Here is a 16,374-nt window from a genome sequence, read left to right on the forward strand (position 1 = left end):
AAAAACATGCAACTTGTCTTGAATAGAGAAGTTAACAGTAGCTTGTCCAATAAACATTGACACATCCACAATCCGGTCTTATTCCAGATGAAACTGCTGACCTTCTCTCTCTCCTCGAACATCCAGAAGAAGGGCGTCATGGCTCCCACGTCCAGGGCATGGGTGCCCACTCCCATGATGTGGTTCAGGATTCTTGTGATCTCAGCAAACATCACTACAGATTAGATAAAACAAACAGTGAGCCTAGAACTTAGAAAAGTGATGTGGCATAGGGCAAGAATTTTCCTTTTGTGGGGCAAGAACTATTGGCATGCCATTGAGTCATACAAAATATTTTTCTTTACACTTGTACAAATGTTCCAAATACTAGTAAATGAGAAGAGAGCCAACCTAAATTCCTGGAATGCCTTTCATTCACCTTTATGATGTAAATGTGCTGTCTACAGTGCACAGAAAAAGCACTTGTCATATCAAATCTTTTCCAACTAGACATACATGTAGCACTAGTCACAAATTGATTTTTATCAACTTAACAGCAATTCAACATTTACTATTATACAGTCTGGATATATCTAATATATTCCCCATCTATATATTTTGAAACATGAGAGCCCACCTAAGAAGAAGGACCTTACCTCTGATGAACTTGGCTCTCTCTGGGATTTCTATGCCGAGTAGTTTCTCCACTGCCAGAGAGTAGCACTGCTCATTACACATCATGGACACATAGTCCAAACGGTCAAAGTATGGAAGTGCCTGGAAGGAATAAGACAACAACAATCATTAAGATAGGATTGTGACATTAAATGTTTCTCTCTATAGTTTGACAAGGTACAGAAAGATCTGTATTATACTACAAGCAACAAAACATTCAGTACTATGGATAGAGAATATATTGGAGGTTATGGGAGTGCCTGTGAACACCACTGACAAAATATTCTATCTATTTGGTTAATTTCAAAGTTTGATTTTCTTTTCAGTAATTTTTGTCCCTAGATATTCAGAGATATGAATTAAGAAGCTGGTACTGTACCTGTAAGTAGGTCTTGTACTCTATCAGCTTCTCTGTGCCTCGATGCAACAGTCCAATATGGGGGTCACATCTCTTGACACTCTGCATGTGTATGATGTGATAGACAAAAGAACTGTAAGACTACATACAGTACAAGTAAAAACATGTACAACACTATGATAATGATAAATATTAAACTATGATGTAGCGGCAAGGGAAGTTTACCAATAGTGGAATAATTATAAGAGAATGTTCACTATCTCTACCTGGGACTTGCTCAAAACAAGTCCCTTGTTTAAGTAAAAGTACTAGCTGTCGACATTTGAAGAATAGTTATGTCAGTTTTGCAGGTCATATCGATCATTAAACTCTCTTCTCTACAACTAGTATCCGTACAGCCTGACCTCTCCACTGAGTTCCATGACCAGCCTGAGTACACCGTGAGCTGCTGGGTGCTGAGGGCCAAAGTTCACCGTCAAGTTGGAGACCTCCGTGTCTGGGACAGGATCCCGTGCTGTGGAAACAAGGAATAAATGCTTATGCTGATAAAAACAAAGGGCTATTCCCAATAAATTCCTCTAACAGCTCTTTATAGTATTATACACAATTACACACACTGTATGTAAAAAAAAAAGTATGTATGTCATTTATATCTTTACAACCACTGTATGTGAAGCTGCATGAAGCACATACACACTGGCACACTCTTACAGAGAGTACTACTCAGTAGTATAGTACATGTACTTTGTAAACAAGGCAAATGGAAAATGGTAAAGAACAAAGGTGTAGTACAACAATAATGTACATTCTTTGGTGCAAATACATTACAACCTTGCATATCCATAACAATAGATTAAAAACACAAAGGCGTGCAAAAAGACCCACAAGTTTACTGATCCCTCTTATTTTGTCAAGTTACTTACAGCTCCATGGTTTGATATCCTTGGCCCATCTATTTGGATCTTTCGGGTCTGTGTAGAAGACTGCACCCGCTGATTCCTGAATGTCTTCAACTGTTGGATGCCATTGCTTAGCTCCTCTGTATAGGACGCAAAAGCAAAAATTCTATTTACCAAGCTTCTTGATTTTTCTAAAACTAAGCATTGTCTAACCTCTCAAACATGATCATGCCTACCTGCCTATATGATCATGATCATGTAACAATCATAATTTTTAGAGAAGTTCAAAAACGTGGAGAAATATAGTAACACGAGACATACGTCAACCCAGTCAAGATACAGTAATAAGGGCATAGGTGTCATGGGGCATATTCGATGTTCTTGGTCACCAAATGTGTGTAAAAGTCAGAATGTTGTCACATAATACTAGTAATCATACGACCCCTCCCCCTCCCCAACTTAATTACACAACGTACGAAGTGTTGAAGGACACATGCATGTATCCGAATTCGGCAAATGCACTCGTTTTAACACGCCATAAACTGGTGCAAATTGACTCTCTTAACACTTACCTAGTCGCCTGGAAGGCTGCTGCTGTCTGGGGCACGACACGTTTGAGCAAAGTGCCGTTAGAAACGAGCGAACGAGTGGCAAAACCCAAAAGGGTCGACGCCATTTTGATTTCTGCACTGCTTGGGGCCTCAGACTTAGTAGCTGTCTATAGTTTACATGCCTTAGATTCTATTCTCAGAAAATCCTTTTAGAAATTAACGAGGACATTAGATACATAAAACAGCTATATAAATTGTTGAAGCTTTTAGATATATATATTTTGTTCAGTTTGGGAGAGAAATGTATGCATCAAACCATAAATGTGAGGCTTAAACAGGCACAAAACTGGCGGGCAGCCTCCGAAGAGTTTTGAGGAAGAAGTTGCCAGGTGTGCAAGGTCCATGAAAATGGCTCTACACAGCAAAACGTCTGAAGAGCAGGAAGACTCTGAAATTCACATACTACACAAGCCAGAAAGATTTCTGGGTCCTCTTGAAGAAATAGGCACAAAGACCATAACCGTCCGCCAGTTGAAAGGTGGGTTCTACTGCTACACATTTATTATAGACATAATAGGCACAAAGACCATAACCGTCCGCCAGTTGAAAGGTGGGTTCTACACATTTATTATAGACATAAGACAGCTGTTCAAAGTTCAAAATTGGTCTTCAAAACACAACTTGTAAATTGACAACTATGAAATGAGGACTTTTTTTCTGAAGGTTCTTAGGACATTTGATATCGGGAGCTAGAGAGAACCGAGTAACCTTCATATTTGTATCAATTTGTTAATGTTAACGTTACTAATGTTAGTCTCCACCAGACTTTGGGAGGCAGCTTGAAAGAGTAGAAATTTGCCAAATAGAGATAACATGCAAGAGGAATTGGTTTAGCGAACCAACTCTTCTGGCATGTTATCTCTCTATTTGGCCAATTTCTACGTACTCTTTCCAGCCGCCTCCCAAAGCCTGGTAGAGGCTATCAATTTGTACTGATTGTCAAGTTCCTTGTTTCTCCTCCTCAGCACTTGGAATCATCAAGAACAACGATGACGAGGTGAGGAAAGAAAGGCGTGACCTCCTGGCACTTGTTCTTCGTGTCTTGAATGATGTAAGCAACAAATACAATGAAGTCAACGACAACATCTTTAATGAAGAAACATTCCAAGATTCAGGTACATATTGGATTCTCTCTTTCCTGTGAGAATTTGCATTAAGACTTCAGATATCCCCTTGTCCAGGCATCATTTTTTCTCTAACTTCAGTCTAAGGTTACGTATTAGTTTAAGGAAATGTATATATGTACTACATGTATCTCTTTTTCAGATGAAAGGTGGGTGTGTGCAAAGCTCTCACCACTTTTCCACATCCACTTTCTCCGGAGGACGTACGCTCCAAGTCTTCTGCTTGACTACAAGGCTCGATGCATGATGCAAGATGAACTGGAGGAGCTCTCAGAAGACGAAATACAGCGCCTCGAAAGATGTGCCGAGAGGCAGAGGCAAAGCTACATCACCAAGTGCAAGGAGTATTACCAGGAGATCTTTACCACTGACAGAGACCACCCCATGAGGACCATTGACTTCATCACCAGGACCCTGATAGATTTCATCATGGTCCCGTTGAAGGACGAGAGGATCGGCAAGGACCATGAGTATGTGGAGGAGGACTACTACATCTACATGCACGCCATAAGGGCACTGGCACCTTACCTCAACACCTGCGCCAAGTCAGAGGTCCAACGCTTCCTCCAGATCTGTAACGTCCAGTGGGTGAGGAAGAACTGCTACACCCACGAGATCCAGTGTGTGGTGAAGTACTGGCTCATGGACAGGGACTACGGTGTCACGCTTGCCCACATACTGGGGGAGATGTACGTGGATTCTTCCTCCTACTTTGACGACTACATGCTCGAGCACATCCTGGACTACATCATCGCGCGGAGAAATCGCACGCTCTTCAACTTCCGGGAGATTCGCAACCTGATGGTGTTCTACTTGTGTGCCGCCCTCATCCGATCTAATAACGATTTCCTCAACACTGTCATCCTGGACAACTTGATGAATCTGGACGGACACGAAAGCTGGTCCATTGCAGAGGTGATATACCGAGAGGGTCTGATCGACTGGACCTGGAACGCTAAGTTTTGGATCGACTATCTGGAGACTTTTGAGCTTCCAGTGGAGGGCACAGAAGACATCCTTATGAAGCAGTGTCCCAGTACGTATATGCACTTAATCACGGCAAAGGCATTAAATTCTGCATGTATTTTACAACTGGAATAACTTGTATGTGAGGGCATAGCTTTGTGAAAATTGAACATTTCATAGAGTGTTTTTATAAGGCAGGTCTTCTATAAAAGTTCAAATGACACAGTAGTAAATTCTGTCGTAACGTACATGTATTTTTTCCAGGAGTGATGGTTGGTGGTAGGGATACGGGGAGTGTCGCCCAAAAGGTGAGGAGAATGCAGGAGAGGTACGATGCACGAGTGGCCTGGCTGAAGCGGAGGCAGGAGAGAAACATGCAAGACCCGTCCTACTGTGAGCAGTTGGAAAAGAAGAGGAGAGGGGCAGAAAAGATGAAAACTAGAGCATGTAAGTGCTAGTCGGCACTTGCTTAAGTTATTTGTTCAATCATAGTTCTTGTCATTTCTACAGAAGGAAATAATTTCCAATTGCTGTTATGATTTGATATTATGTTGTGAGCCTATGGTGAAAAATGAACACAACTTGATTAGACTGGTAGTCAACGACACACTGTTGACCTGGTATGACAATCTGAACTTTCATGTACAGATCCTCCATTGCCTTCATCATTTGCATTGGAAGTATCATGAACAAGCTACTTAATTTTCATTTACTTTCTTATCCTCTATTTTTCTACCTTTAGTAGAGTGGCTTCAGGAGAAGTTCCCTGTGGAGGATGGGGAGGACCCTGAGGAGAAACAGTGGACTCTTGTGAGCCAGAAGCGAGAATGGAAGGCTGCAGGCTGTCCACTGTCCGGGGAGGACTTGACATTGAAAGTGTACAGGTGAAGTTCTATCCCTTCTCTATTATCTTCTTGACTACCCTGGGTGTCCAACAGGAAATAATTGAGCTTACATGTACCTAGAAATTAATGGTTACCATAGCTCTCTCCAATATAAATCTGAACTGGAAGAATGTTGACAGAATGGCCACCTACCGAACTGGCTGGAACACTCTTATCTGACTGCCTCATGTGTTGGGAGACAAGAAATCTCCTGTAGCTCCAATTGAGGGTTGTGAACTACATGACTTTCCTTACATGCTGTCAAATGCCACCGTCTACAGACTGTAGTTAGTTTTACAATCTAATAATAGTACAGTAAGCAGAAATGTCAACACTCTCTGGTCCAGTCCTTTTATGACAGTGAATGAAGTAGAGAATTGTATATCACCATCCCTTTACTGTAGGGAGACAAACTGTGACAAGATCCTTCTTGATGGGGCAACAAGGGAGAGGAAGTATGAGGTGTACGGGCCAGCCCCACGCCTCAAACCTCTCAGCCTGATGAGGGAGCCACTGGACCTGGATGAAGACAGCGTCACAGACAAGGAAATTGCAGGGTTTCGCCACAAAAGCATTTGGAAACGTGCAGACGACACTGTGGAGAGCATTAGGGAAGCTATAAAGGAAGAGGGGAAAATGATCATAATCCGGGAAGGGTCAGGTTTTGACGAGGGACACGAAGAAGGCAGTTACAGTGAGAGGAACATGACGCGAGATCCGAGGGATGGTACGAAAAGAGTGGACTGGAAACAAGCATTTGCAGAGGGAACGGACGAAGCATTAGAGAAATATATTGTCCAAGCCTTGATGGTGAAACACAGAGAGGAGTGGGATGATCATGACACAGCTAGTCTAAATGGGACAAAACCAGCTCAGAAGAAAGATCAGAGGGAGAAGTTGTGCACGGTATAAACAACACAAAGGAAAAACAGAAAGAGCACAGCACAGAAGTGAATTTAAAGGAATCAACTGCTGAGAGGGGGAGAGATCCAGGAAAGGAAGAGGTTTGCCACATGGAGCAGAAGATCGCAGAGCTCCATCAGAGAGATCTCACAGCAAAATTCAGCAAGATGCAGGGCTTAAATGCTTCTAAGGAGAGAGAACAGTCTGTCAAGGAGAAAACTGAGCAAGGTAGAAAGGGTAGTAAACAATCCAAGGTGAAGAAGCGAGGATCCAGAGAAGAGCCAGAAAAGCGTGTGGAGTATGAGTCTAAGCCGAGTGTTGGGGATGTTCTGAGGCGGGCAGGACAGAAGAAGTCTCCAGGTGCAGAAGGAGGTGTCAAAGTGAAGTACAATAAACCTATGGATCCGGCCTGGAAAGGAGGACCTAGCACAGAGGTATGTCAACTCACACCTTACAAAGTTAGTGATGTTGGTGTCATTCTGATGTATTATACATGTAGATACACGAATAGATCTGTGCAATCTTCTTGGTCTATCTGGGATTGAAAGGAAAATTAGAAGTTTTCATATGCTTTTTTATAAGCTGGTGACCATTCTGGTAGTTATATGTATCAGATAAAAAATGGTATTGCTTGTCAAATTGAACAAAATTTTCAAATGTATGATTGGACAAGGACCCATAGGAAAAAGTGGTTGAAACATCTAAAAGGTGAAAAGGGGTACCCCCAACTTCTCCAAAACCCTGTGTTTCAAATGTGCAGTCCAGTTGTTTCATTCTAAGCTATTCCTTTTTTCCCTACAGCAACTGATCCAGCTCTTGGGAGAAGCCCTGAATTCCAAGAACTTGAAGAGTGAATGCTTCGCAGGGATGGATCCTGACGAGAGAAATGAGGTGATCCAAAGAGAAGCGATGTACTTCATCTGTGGGTACTGCAGGAGGATGCCAGACTTTGGGGAGAAGTTCGGCAAATGTGCCTCCTGTAGGAGGGCCCACTACTGCTCAAAGGAGTGTCAGAGGAAGCACTGGAAGGATGGACACAAGCAAGACTGCCAAAAATTGGTACAGAAGTAGCCGTTTGTACTGTACAAGGCTACAGATTGTTGAAATTGTTACAGAAGTAGCTGTTTGAATATGGCTACAGATTTGTTGGAGAAATTGTTACAGAAGTAGCAGTTTCAACATGGCTGCAGATTTGTTGGAGAAATTGTTACAGAAGTGTTCCAATATGGCTACAGATTTGTTGGAGAAATTGTTACAGAAGTAGCAGTTTCAACATGGCTACAGATTTGTTGGAGAAATTGTGACATGATGCTATTTTGCTGAGTGCTGCTAATCCATCTGTGCCTTAGATTTTACATTTTTAGAATTGAGCAAGTAATGGAAGAATGGCTTTTATGATCTATATCAATGATGTATTTTAAAAACAGTAAGCTGGACGTAAGGTACGTAAATTATGTTTATAAAAAATGTAAATCTATATTGAATAATGAACTATGCTGTATATTTTGCTGGAAAATAGCACAGTGCAATTGGATTATTAAGTAATGAAGTATTACTGGGTGATTGTAGTATCCTGGTTTAACATTTAGAATTTAAGGTAATAAATGTTTCTGAGGGCATTTCACTTTTTGATTCAACTTGAAGTTATACTACATTTTGTCTATTTCAATGTACATGTATCATACAATTGAGAGATATCTGACAATAATCTAATACTGATTATTTTTTCATAAAGCACCTACAGTGCTGTCTGAAATGTATTGAGCATCTTCACACTTTGACTTATAAATACCAATACAGTATTGGGTTACAAGAAAATCCTATATTTCTATTTGCATAATCAATGGAATGTCATACAAAATCTTGTTGTGTGTCTACTTGTGTTTCTGTAATTACTTTCACATGATATGCATGTTGGGTGAATTGATGCAAAGCTGGGTCAAAGAAAAGGTTATTCCATTTCCTGTTATTGCATGCTGTATGCATGTCTCTTGCTTTATGGGGAGCCAGTGGGAAAATGCATGGACAGAATCAGTCAGAGATTCACATTTAATAAAACAAGTTCAAGGAGATATAAGCTCTTTGATTTAATGTTTTGATAGCAGCTATCAATCCACCAGCTTATACAATAGAATAGTACTTAAAGCTGTCTACTTTAAAAATATACAATGATGAATATCATCATTGCATCATTCCCAAGGTCCTTGTGACTGCAAAACATTTTTCTGTGTAACTATAAGAAGTTATTTCTCAACAGCCTCATTATTCTCAACATGCTAAAACCATCTATTATTTCATTATACTACATGTATAATATTAATAAAAATTGATGTGACAACGAAAATATACATTATTCACACACATAGAATACTAGTATATATTATCATAAACGTTTGTAAAATTGTACACAAACACCCCTGGTGATTAGTGTTCTGTGTTTCTGAGGTTCTAACATCTCAAATGTTAGCAAACAACCCTGGGACATCCAGGTGATCTATTAAAATGGTAGAACCCCTGGTGTTCTTCAACTGCTGAAGAACAGTTGAAGAACACCAGACTCTGCCCCCCATTCCCTTTCTCCCTCCCCCCCCCCCCTATAAGTCCCTTCTGCTGCCACTGTAACTCCTGGTGGAGTAGGAGTCATGTTTGAGTTTGATGAGCTGCATGCTGTCCACAACAACTCCATCCTGAAGAGAACAGACAAGTGGGAATCATTGGCTGTCATCTGTCCAAATCATTGTGTACAATGTACTAACTACATTCTACCCTCTGGTACTCAAGGGCTGTGTTAGCCTGGGTAAGTACATATGTTTGTAAAAGGTAAGTTCAGGTACCCGTACTTTATTCATAATATCCACTGTTCTGCAGCTACAGTCTGTAACTGAATTTATGTCCTACCTGGGCCGCGATTACGTTCGATACGGGTGTTCCGGCCCGTGTGATAACTAGCGGTACGGCCCGGGGGTTCTGAACGCATACGGCCTGGGGCTTCCAAATGTTCCATAGAACGATTCGAACGAGTTTCGCCCTAACCGCTTACACCGCTTTCGAAAATTCGAACACAAAATTCGGACATTGGAATTGATGTTGTTGCATTGTTTGGGCTTAGGGACACCAAATGTTCGCCTATTTCGCATTAAAAGGCGTGTTTTCTTGGGTGGGTATGACATAAATAAAATACAACACGGGGTATTCCGCATCACCCTCGGTCCCAGCCCTCCCGCGGATCAGATCTCCCTTCGGCCGTCGGGCGATCCGACGCGCGATTGGGCTGGTACCTCGGGCGATACGGAATACCCCGTGTTGTATTCTATATGTACCAGAAAAGATTTGGATATCATTATAAAGATTAGAAAAGGTTCATGATGCATCTAGCCTGGGTGTCATCCTCGATAGTTACTGCCAACTCCTCGATGTCACTCGCAACCACATGCAGTGGTAGGCAGCTGGCAGTAACTAAGGGGATGGCGCCCAGACTACAATGTAGAGGCATCATGGGATCACTAAGACATCTACTGTAGTTCAATTTCAGTTCAAAGGTGGGACGGCTCACCTGGTCATCTGACACCTGTTCCAGGTACAGGTGTGTTGAGTTCAAGATGGTCATGCGGATATACCCATAGTCATCCAGGCGGAAAGCACTCCATGGTTTAGGGTTGGGTACAAATGGTGTCAGCCTCTCCTTGCAGCCCTGAAATACATAAATAAGTGTTCATTAAACCAAAATGTGAGCAAAACCAGTGGCTATTCTAGTCCATGGCTGGATCAACACTTAACTGTGCAACCTGTCAAATAATACAGCAACAACACTGGCAAAGAGTTCTATTTTATGTACCCAGTACATTCAATAAAATCTAGATCAACCAAGCAAGACCTATGCATGTCTGCAGCCGACATGCATCAGACCCTGATGCTTGCGAACATACTGATCCATGAAATCTTGTACTACAACCCATGCCAGGCATTAATACAAACTTGTTGACTTACAGCAGATCCAGTGATGATGTGCACAGGTGCCTGGGGGTTTGTGTAGGGCTGGCTCATGCTTCCATTCATCACCTGATGGATGGAGGAGCAAAATGAATATAAAATATTCCCAGAGAATCAAAACTCAAAAGTTGGACCAAGGAGCTTCAATATTCTATCAACAGATCTAAAGTACCCACAACATAAATACATGTATCACAGTAAGATTCACCTTCAGGCTTATGAACTAGTGAAGTAACGTTATATGTACCCAGACTCTTCTCCCTGCTCTAGTTACTCAAAGAGCATGGCATTCACTAATTCATTTGCATCTTACATGGTAGAGTGAGGCCACATACCATTTTATCATACACTGGCCACAGTCTCTCATAGGAATGCTCATGGGCCCAGATAGTCAGATCTACACCTGTAGGAGAGAAAGGAAGATGTTTAGAACATTGTGGAGTTCAGACACAAAATCAGGTATGAACCAAGGCTGCTGCAAATTCAGAAAGTATACAAATCACACAACTTTACCATATTTGTACAACAGGTCCTCTATGCCTGGCATGCCTTGCTTTGGTATACCCTGCCTTACCTAAGGGGAAAGCAAAAAATGTCTCATAAATAAAACTTTTAAAGCAAGATGTTATTTCAACAATGATGTCAAGCCTATACATGTACAATGAAGCGAAACATTGCCTGAAGTAAAATAGTATGAAATGACAGGAGCTTTACAAATGTAAGGATGTCACTTACTGTTACCAGTCCATTACAATCACCTACATCATGCTGCTCAATTGTATAAAAGTCACGACATAAACACTTTCAATGCCAACACACTTACAAAGCTTTCATCCATGATGCAGTCCTTTGCCACATTGGAGCAGTACATCGGCCTGTGACCCATCAGGATGATCCATGGCTGTTTCTGACGTTGCTCTGGTGTGTTTGCGGCCTGCATTAATTTTTTTAGAAGAAAATATGAACAGTCAGACAATTGACAAGCATCGCTCAGAGGTGCAATGTATGTGAGTGATGTTAAGAAATAATATCAGGTTGTCCTGTTACAAAAGTCCTACATACACACGCCAAACCACAAACACCCACCTCCAACTCTTTGTGCAGCCACTCCCTCTGCCTGATCACCTTGTCCTTGCTTCCCTCTTCATCCAAGTACCACACCTCTGTGTTGATGGAGATGATGTGGGCTGGTCCAATGTTGAAACTTTTGAATGGAAAGTTTGGGGGAACAAAAAGAGATGAGATTCTTTATCCTGAAATCAACATTTATCACCTTAGTTACAGGTGCCTAGACTAGGATGATACTAATGTTAACAGTGACTATTGAAAAGTTGCTCGTGTCACTGGTCAAAGGTCCCCTATTATAGCTGCCAAGACTTTCATTCCTCCACAGGCAAAATAGACTCGGCAGCTATAATAGTTTTGGATACCAAGCGAAGTATCTACTGCCTGTCTCTTACCTGTAGAACATGTCCTTGCCATGACTCCCTGGCATAGAGAATCTGTTGATGTAGTGGGAGAAGTTGCTAGAAAAACAAAGAAGGAACAGTTGCAATGGCAAAGTCTGATAAAGGTTATATATTTGTTCTGCACATCTAATAAGAAAAACCTTGATTCAGTTATTAATGAACATGCCACAATGACAAAATACTAATTAATGGGCTGATCCAAATCAATGTTCTCTATATTGTCTCTTTACACAAATTGCCACCTCACACGTTACAGTATGATGATCTATAATATCACAACTAAATGTAACTTACTACGCAGTCTCATGGTTGCCGACACATGTCATATATGGGAGGTAAGCAGCAATAGGCTGGATCAGGGACATGAAGGCATCCCCAACCTCTCCATCTTTCTGTGGGCATGGAAAACATGACGTTAAGTTAACATACTTTCTATGGTATGGTAGGAGAGCAAAATGCAGACCATGAAAAAAAATATATTCTGTGAAGCATGACACTAGATGTTTGATGTTTGACTTTAACTTTATTAGGATCCACAATTTGCGTATACCAGTGTTCTGTTACCTTTTCACCAACTTTGTGAATATTGTTTTACTGCAAAATGGAACTGTGCAAAAATATGGTAGACAATGTTGAACACTACTATTTTAATAGTAATGTTAATTGTTAATTCTAATAGTAATGTTAATTGTCTTAAAAGACAATTAACTGTCACATCACTGTTGGAGAGTTTTACTTACATCATTCATGTCATAGGCAAAGTCACCTGAAAATAGGGAGAATGTATTTATTCATTGGAGTCACAGAACTAACATAGATCAGGTAAAAAGGCACTGGCATATCATCATATTGCTAATCATTTATAAAACATATGTCCTTGGTGTATTATATTAGTGCCCATATTCAAAATCATTTATAAAACATATGTCCTTGGTGTATATATTGTATTAGTGCCCATATTCTACTTCAAAATTTTTATTTCATATAATGTTACTTGCGCCTGTTATCACGATATCGCGTAAAGCGTCGCCATTCTTCCAGTAAATCGAATCTTAATCAAAAACATCAACATTAGCCAATCAGCGCGTCTTATGCTGGGATATATGGGGGCACATCAGTGTGGTGCCGGACCACATGCAGTTCTATCACTTTCTGTCAGGGGGCGCAACTACACGTGACAGGGTTGGACTGGACCGGTTTTTCCACCAACCCGGCCCTATTGGAATGATATTAACCAGAGGCTTGTACTGCGGAAAATTCTACTTCAAAATTTTTCTTATGTTCTATAATGTTGCGGGCCCTATTGGAATGTTATTAACCAACCCCTTGAAGCTGGTCTTATACTGAGGCTGTACCAAACATTTCCAAACATATGGCTTGCAGTTCCAGCTTCCATTTGCACAACACAGTAAAAGAACAGACTATTCCTCACCAACATGAAGAATGGCATCGTACATCCCTCTCTGCACCTCCTTAGTGAGCCTGGCCACAGACTGGGCGTTCTCGTAGCCCAGGTCTCCGTACACGGCAAACCTGGGGCTCCAGTTGGTGTCATCCTGCACCGCCGTGAAACTGTAGATGGCACTCCAGGACTCTTCACTCCCCACATGGTAGACTAGTAGCGTTACATCAGAACACCAGAATCATTTCATGATAGCAGCTTGTGTGTTAAGCCAAAGGGCTTTTATACTGGCTGTACCGATACAGATGAATCTTACAAAAAGTCAAGTCAAGTGACATCATGTAACGATAACTAGTTAGTTTATGTTAATGAGATATCATTGATAGTTATGGATCATGTGAATCCTCAGCCACAATATTATGATTCTCTAAGTCTAAGCACCTTCGTAGAGTTGCATCCTTTGGCACTCAAAGAGCTCAAATCAAATTTAAATACATTGTATTATGTTACATGTATTGAATAGCTGAACACAAATGTTGAAAAGTCTTACTGTATCGAAATCCTGGTTTGAGTCCAGTCATGACCACCCTGTGGATGTACTGGGCGTTGTGTTTCTTCCCTCCATCCACAAATAACGTGCTAATCCCAGAGTTTCTCAGGGAAAAGTCTCCCTGTCCATATTCAACCATAGAAGCTGTGTTGTTCAGGGTACTCCATGTCACAACCATAGAGGTGGGGGAGCCTAATGATCAAGATAAAACAACATTTTTAAGGAATTTTGGCATTGATATCAAATTTTTGGGAAAAATATAGCACAGCTGTCAAAGTGGACTAAATGGAACTTGACACCCCCCCCCACTCCACAGCAACTGATGAGAACTGCACTTGACCCTGGTTTTCCTCAAAGTAATTCCAGATGACGACAAAACCCCATGCATGCCCTTGGGGTCCAAAAAGGGTTATCCAGGTAGCCTATCCTGGTAGCCTTGGTTATGAATAACGTTATGTAGTTTTTTGACAATACAAAAAGTATATTTTTCATTCTTTTCTTTACATAGTACATTGACTTAACCCTTTAGTATTCCAAAATTATACTCCGCAACAAAAAAATACAACATCCTTGCTCCTTATAAGCTTAGAAAACTGTGAATGATCTTCTATTCAACCTCTGGCCACACCAGGCCACACCGTACATATGGTATTGCCCACTGCCAGTGGTTTGACCTACATCCCAGTGGGGTGTCAGTTGATAGCTTACCAGTTTCTGAAATACCTAATCGTTTACCAGATCTTTTATCTCTTTTGAAGGGATGATGACCACAGTTTATTCATGCCCAACAAAATACGCCAAGTTGATAATTATATTCCACCTCATGTGAAAGATATGAGTGTTTTTCTAAGGAGGCTATATCTTGTCACATGTGCCCCTGTCAATCAAGCCTGGCATGCCCGGGCCAATTAGTCACCCTAGGGGGCAACCCCTGTATGTTGTTGTTGTTGTCCTCAGAGCAAACCGGTGGCACCGGGTACTGAGCAAGGATTGTTTGAACGGACAAAATATACGTAAAAAATGTGAAATAATGACACAAATGTGTTGAAAAGTGATAGTAACTGTTAATAACACTGAAATTTAGTATAATCAGAATATTCCAAATTTTTGCGCAAAAAACTACATAGAGTGCCTTTAAGGTTTTCAGTACAATAATGGGGGGGGGGGCAAGATAAGTTGGAAAGCATAAATATGTAACAGTTACCTGTATACGACAGGTGGATCTGGGTCGGTTGTGTGCCTGGGACAGTAGGATGGTGTGGCCGCGGTGAGCAGACTGTCCAGCAGCAGCACAGTGACAGCAGGACAACAAACCAAGCAGGATGATGCGGAGAGTCTGACATGTTTATACGGTAGCAGCACAGGACAACGTAGCGCGAAACAGACGCGCTCGCCTCTGGTCCGGGCCGTTACTTCTGCTTTCTGATTAGATCCAACTTCCTCCTATCCTGGATGGACAACTGAAATCTTCAACCAAGGACCTTCCTTTGTTCAACCAAGGAGAAGTTAGTCTCTAACAGACAACCGCAAAGGCGCGCAGAAGTTGTATCTTGGGGTCCTGCCCCCTGGTCAGACCAGCTCACCCGTATTCGGAAAACCACGTGATCCGATAATGATCTCAGCTTACAGTGTTTCTATCACGTAATACCGGTAGTAGGCTAGCCTCCTGTGCAGGCCCCGCGGCGGTGGGGAGAGTTTTTAACGCGTTATTACCTCCATGAAATGTGTCATGGAGGTTATATTTTCAGTTGCGTTTATCTGTCCGTCCGTCTGTCCGTCCGTCTGTTGGTCAACAAGATAACTCAAGAACGCCTGGATGGATTGGTTTCATACTTGGTGTGTTGGTAGGGTGTGACGAAAACTGGAAATGATTAGATTTTGGTCCCCCTAGTGGCTTCCCTTGGTACTGCAGCGCAACTTCCGGTTTTGATATCTCGCGATCTGGACATGCTAGGGTCATGAAATTTTGATGGAAGGTAGCTCTCGTGCTTGGGAAGAAGTCATATGAGTTTGGGCCCCATAGCGGCTTGTTCTGGAACTGCAGGGCACTTTCTGGCGAAATGTTTAAAAGCCAATAAGTCCAGACAGGAACAACATATTTTCATTATTTTTGGTGTGTAGGTAGCTGAGAGAGAGGTGTGCATAATTATATGCAAATTATGCAAATGAGGACTTAATTTGCATAATTAATGAGGAAATTCTATAATTACAGTGTTTTACATTATACTACTTACATACATGTAATGTATGTAACCTATGGCAGGCGGAACTTCAACAGATACTAATTATGCAAATGATGACCTAATTTGCATAATTAATGCGAAAATTCTATGATTTCGTAATGGTGAATGATGAGAATGTCATACTTGGGACATCTGTAAGTTAATCAAAAGTTAACATACATCACGATGCATATATCATGTTAATGCAGAGGTCATTTGCACAATTAAAGAAGAAATTTACATTTACACATCAAGATCATATTTCATGGAGGTATGAGATCTCGGAATTCTAGTTTTAATATAGCCGGCCATCCTACATAGCCGCCGAGAGAAGGTTGCTTT

General features: G+C 41.4%; 3 protein-coding genes across 3 annotated transcripts in view; 1 reads left to right on the forward strand and 2 right to left on the reverse strand.

The window, feature by feature from the left end:
• Positions 1 to 2,603, reverse strand: part of LOC109472182 (NADH-ubiquinone oxidoreductase 49 kDa subunit-like) — an 11,652-nt gene extending 9,049 nt beyond the window's left edge. The window contains 6 exon segments of the mRNA XM_019771775.1: positions 102 to 214; positions 636 to 756; positions 1,034 to 1,114; positions 1,417 to 1,526; positions 1,936 to 2,051; positions 2,484 to 2,603. Of these exon segments, the coding sequence (XP_019627334.1) occupies positions 102 to 214; positions 636 to 756; positions 1,034 to 1,114; positions 1,417 to 1,526; positions 1,936 to 2,051; positions 2,484 to 2,587 (645 nt within the window). The 5' untranslated portion in view covers positions 2,588 to 2,603.
• A 438-nt stretch (positions 2,604 to 3,041) lies between these two features.
• Positions 3,042 to 7,631, forward strand: LOC109472178. Its single transcript, XM_019771771.1, has 7 exons — positions 3,042 to 3,072; positions 3,488 to 3,637; positions 3,789 to 4,682; positions 4,877 to 5,059; positions 5,355 to 5,496; positions 5,901 to 6,833; positions 7,201 to 7,631. Exons 3-6 carry the CDS (start codon positions 3,890 to 3,892, stop codon positions 6,406 to 6,408), a joined length of 1,626 nt encoding a protein of 541 aa, XP_019627330.1. The 5' UTR covers positions 3,042 to 3,072; positions 3,488 to 3,637; positions 3,789 to 3,889; the 3' UTR covers positions 6,409 to 6,833; positions 7,201 to 7,631.
• Positions 7,632 to 8,968: 1,337 nt separating this feature from the next.
• On the reverse strand, positions 8,969 to 15,400 carry LOC109472184 (acid phosphatase type 7-like). Its single transcript, XM_019771776.1, has 13 exons — positions 15,015 to 15,400; positions 13,811 to 14,002; positions 13,291 to 13,473; positions 12,599 to 12,624; positions 12,153 to 12,250; positions 11,850 to 11,915; positions 11,476 to 11,593; positions 11,213 to 11,323; positions 10,903 to 10,963; positions 10,725 to 10,792; positions 10,387 to 10,458; positions 9,953 to 10,090; positions 8,969 to 9,086 (listed from the first exon to the last, which is right to left on the reverse strand). Exons 1-13 carry the CDS (start codon positions 15,151 to 15,153, stop codon positions 8,994 to 8,996), a joined length of 1,365 nt encoding a protein of 454 aa, XP_019627335.1. The 5' UTR covers positions 15,154 to 15,400; the 3' UTR covers positions 8,969 to 8,993.
• Positions 15,401 to 16,374: the final 974 nt, after the last annotated feature.

Source organism: Branchiostoma belcheri, unplaced genomic scaffold, assembly GCF_001625305.1.
Source record: "Branchiostoma belcheri isolate BF01 breed outbred unplaced genomic scaffold, Haploidv18h27 scaffold27, whole genome shotgun sequence".
NCBI classification, from domain to species: Eukaryota; Metazoa; Chordata; class Leptocardii; order Amphioxiformes; family Branchiostomatidae; genus Branchiostoma; species Branchiostoma belcheri.

Excerpts from the sequence above, each read along its gene's own strand:
- LOC109472178 (XM_019771771.1), top strand. The coding sequence starts at position 3,890 with ATGATGCAAGATGAACTGGAGGAGCTCTCAGAAGACGAAATACAGCGC. Across the intron at positions 4,683-4,876 it reads CCTTATGAAGCAGTGTCCCA|GAGTGATGGTTGGTGGTAGG; the intron begins GTACGTATATGC and ends TATTTTTTCCAG. Across the intron at positions 5,497-5,900 it reads TTGACATTGAAAGTGTACAG|GGAGACAAACTGTGACAAGA; the intron begins GTGAAGTTCTAT and ends CCTTTACTGTAG.
- LOC109472184 (XM_019771776.1), bottom strand. The coding sequence starts at position 15,153 with ATGTCAGACTCTCCGCATCATCCTGCTTGGTTTGTTGTCCTGCTGTCA. Across the intron at positions 11,324-11,475 it reads GGCTGCACAAAGAGTTGGAG|GCCGCAAACACACCAGAGCA; the intron begins GTGGGTGTTTGT and ends AAATTAATGCAG. Across the intron at positions 10,793-10,902 it reads GGACCTGTTGTACAAATATG|GTGTAGATCTGACTATCTGG; the intron begins GTAAAGTTGTGT and ends TCTCTCCTACAG.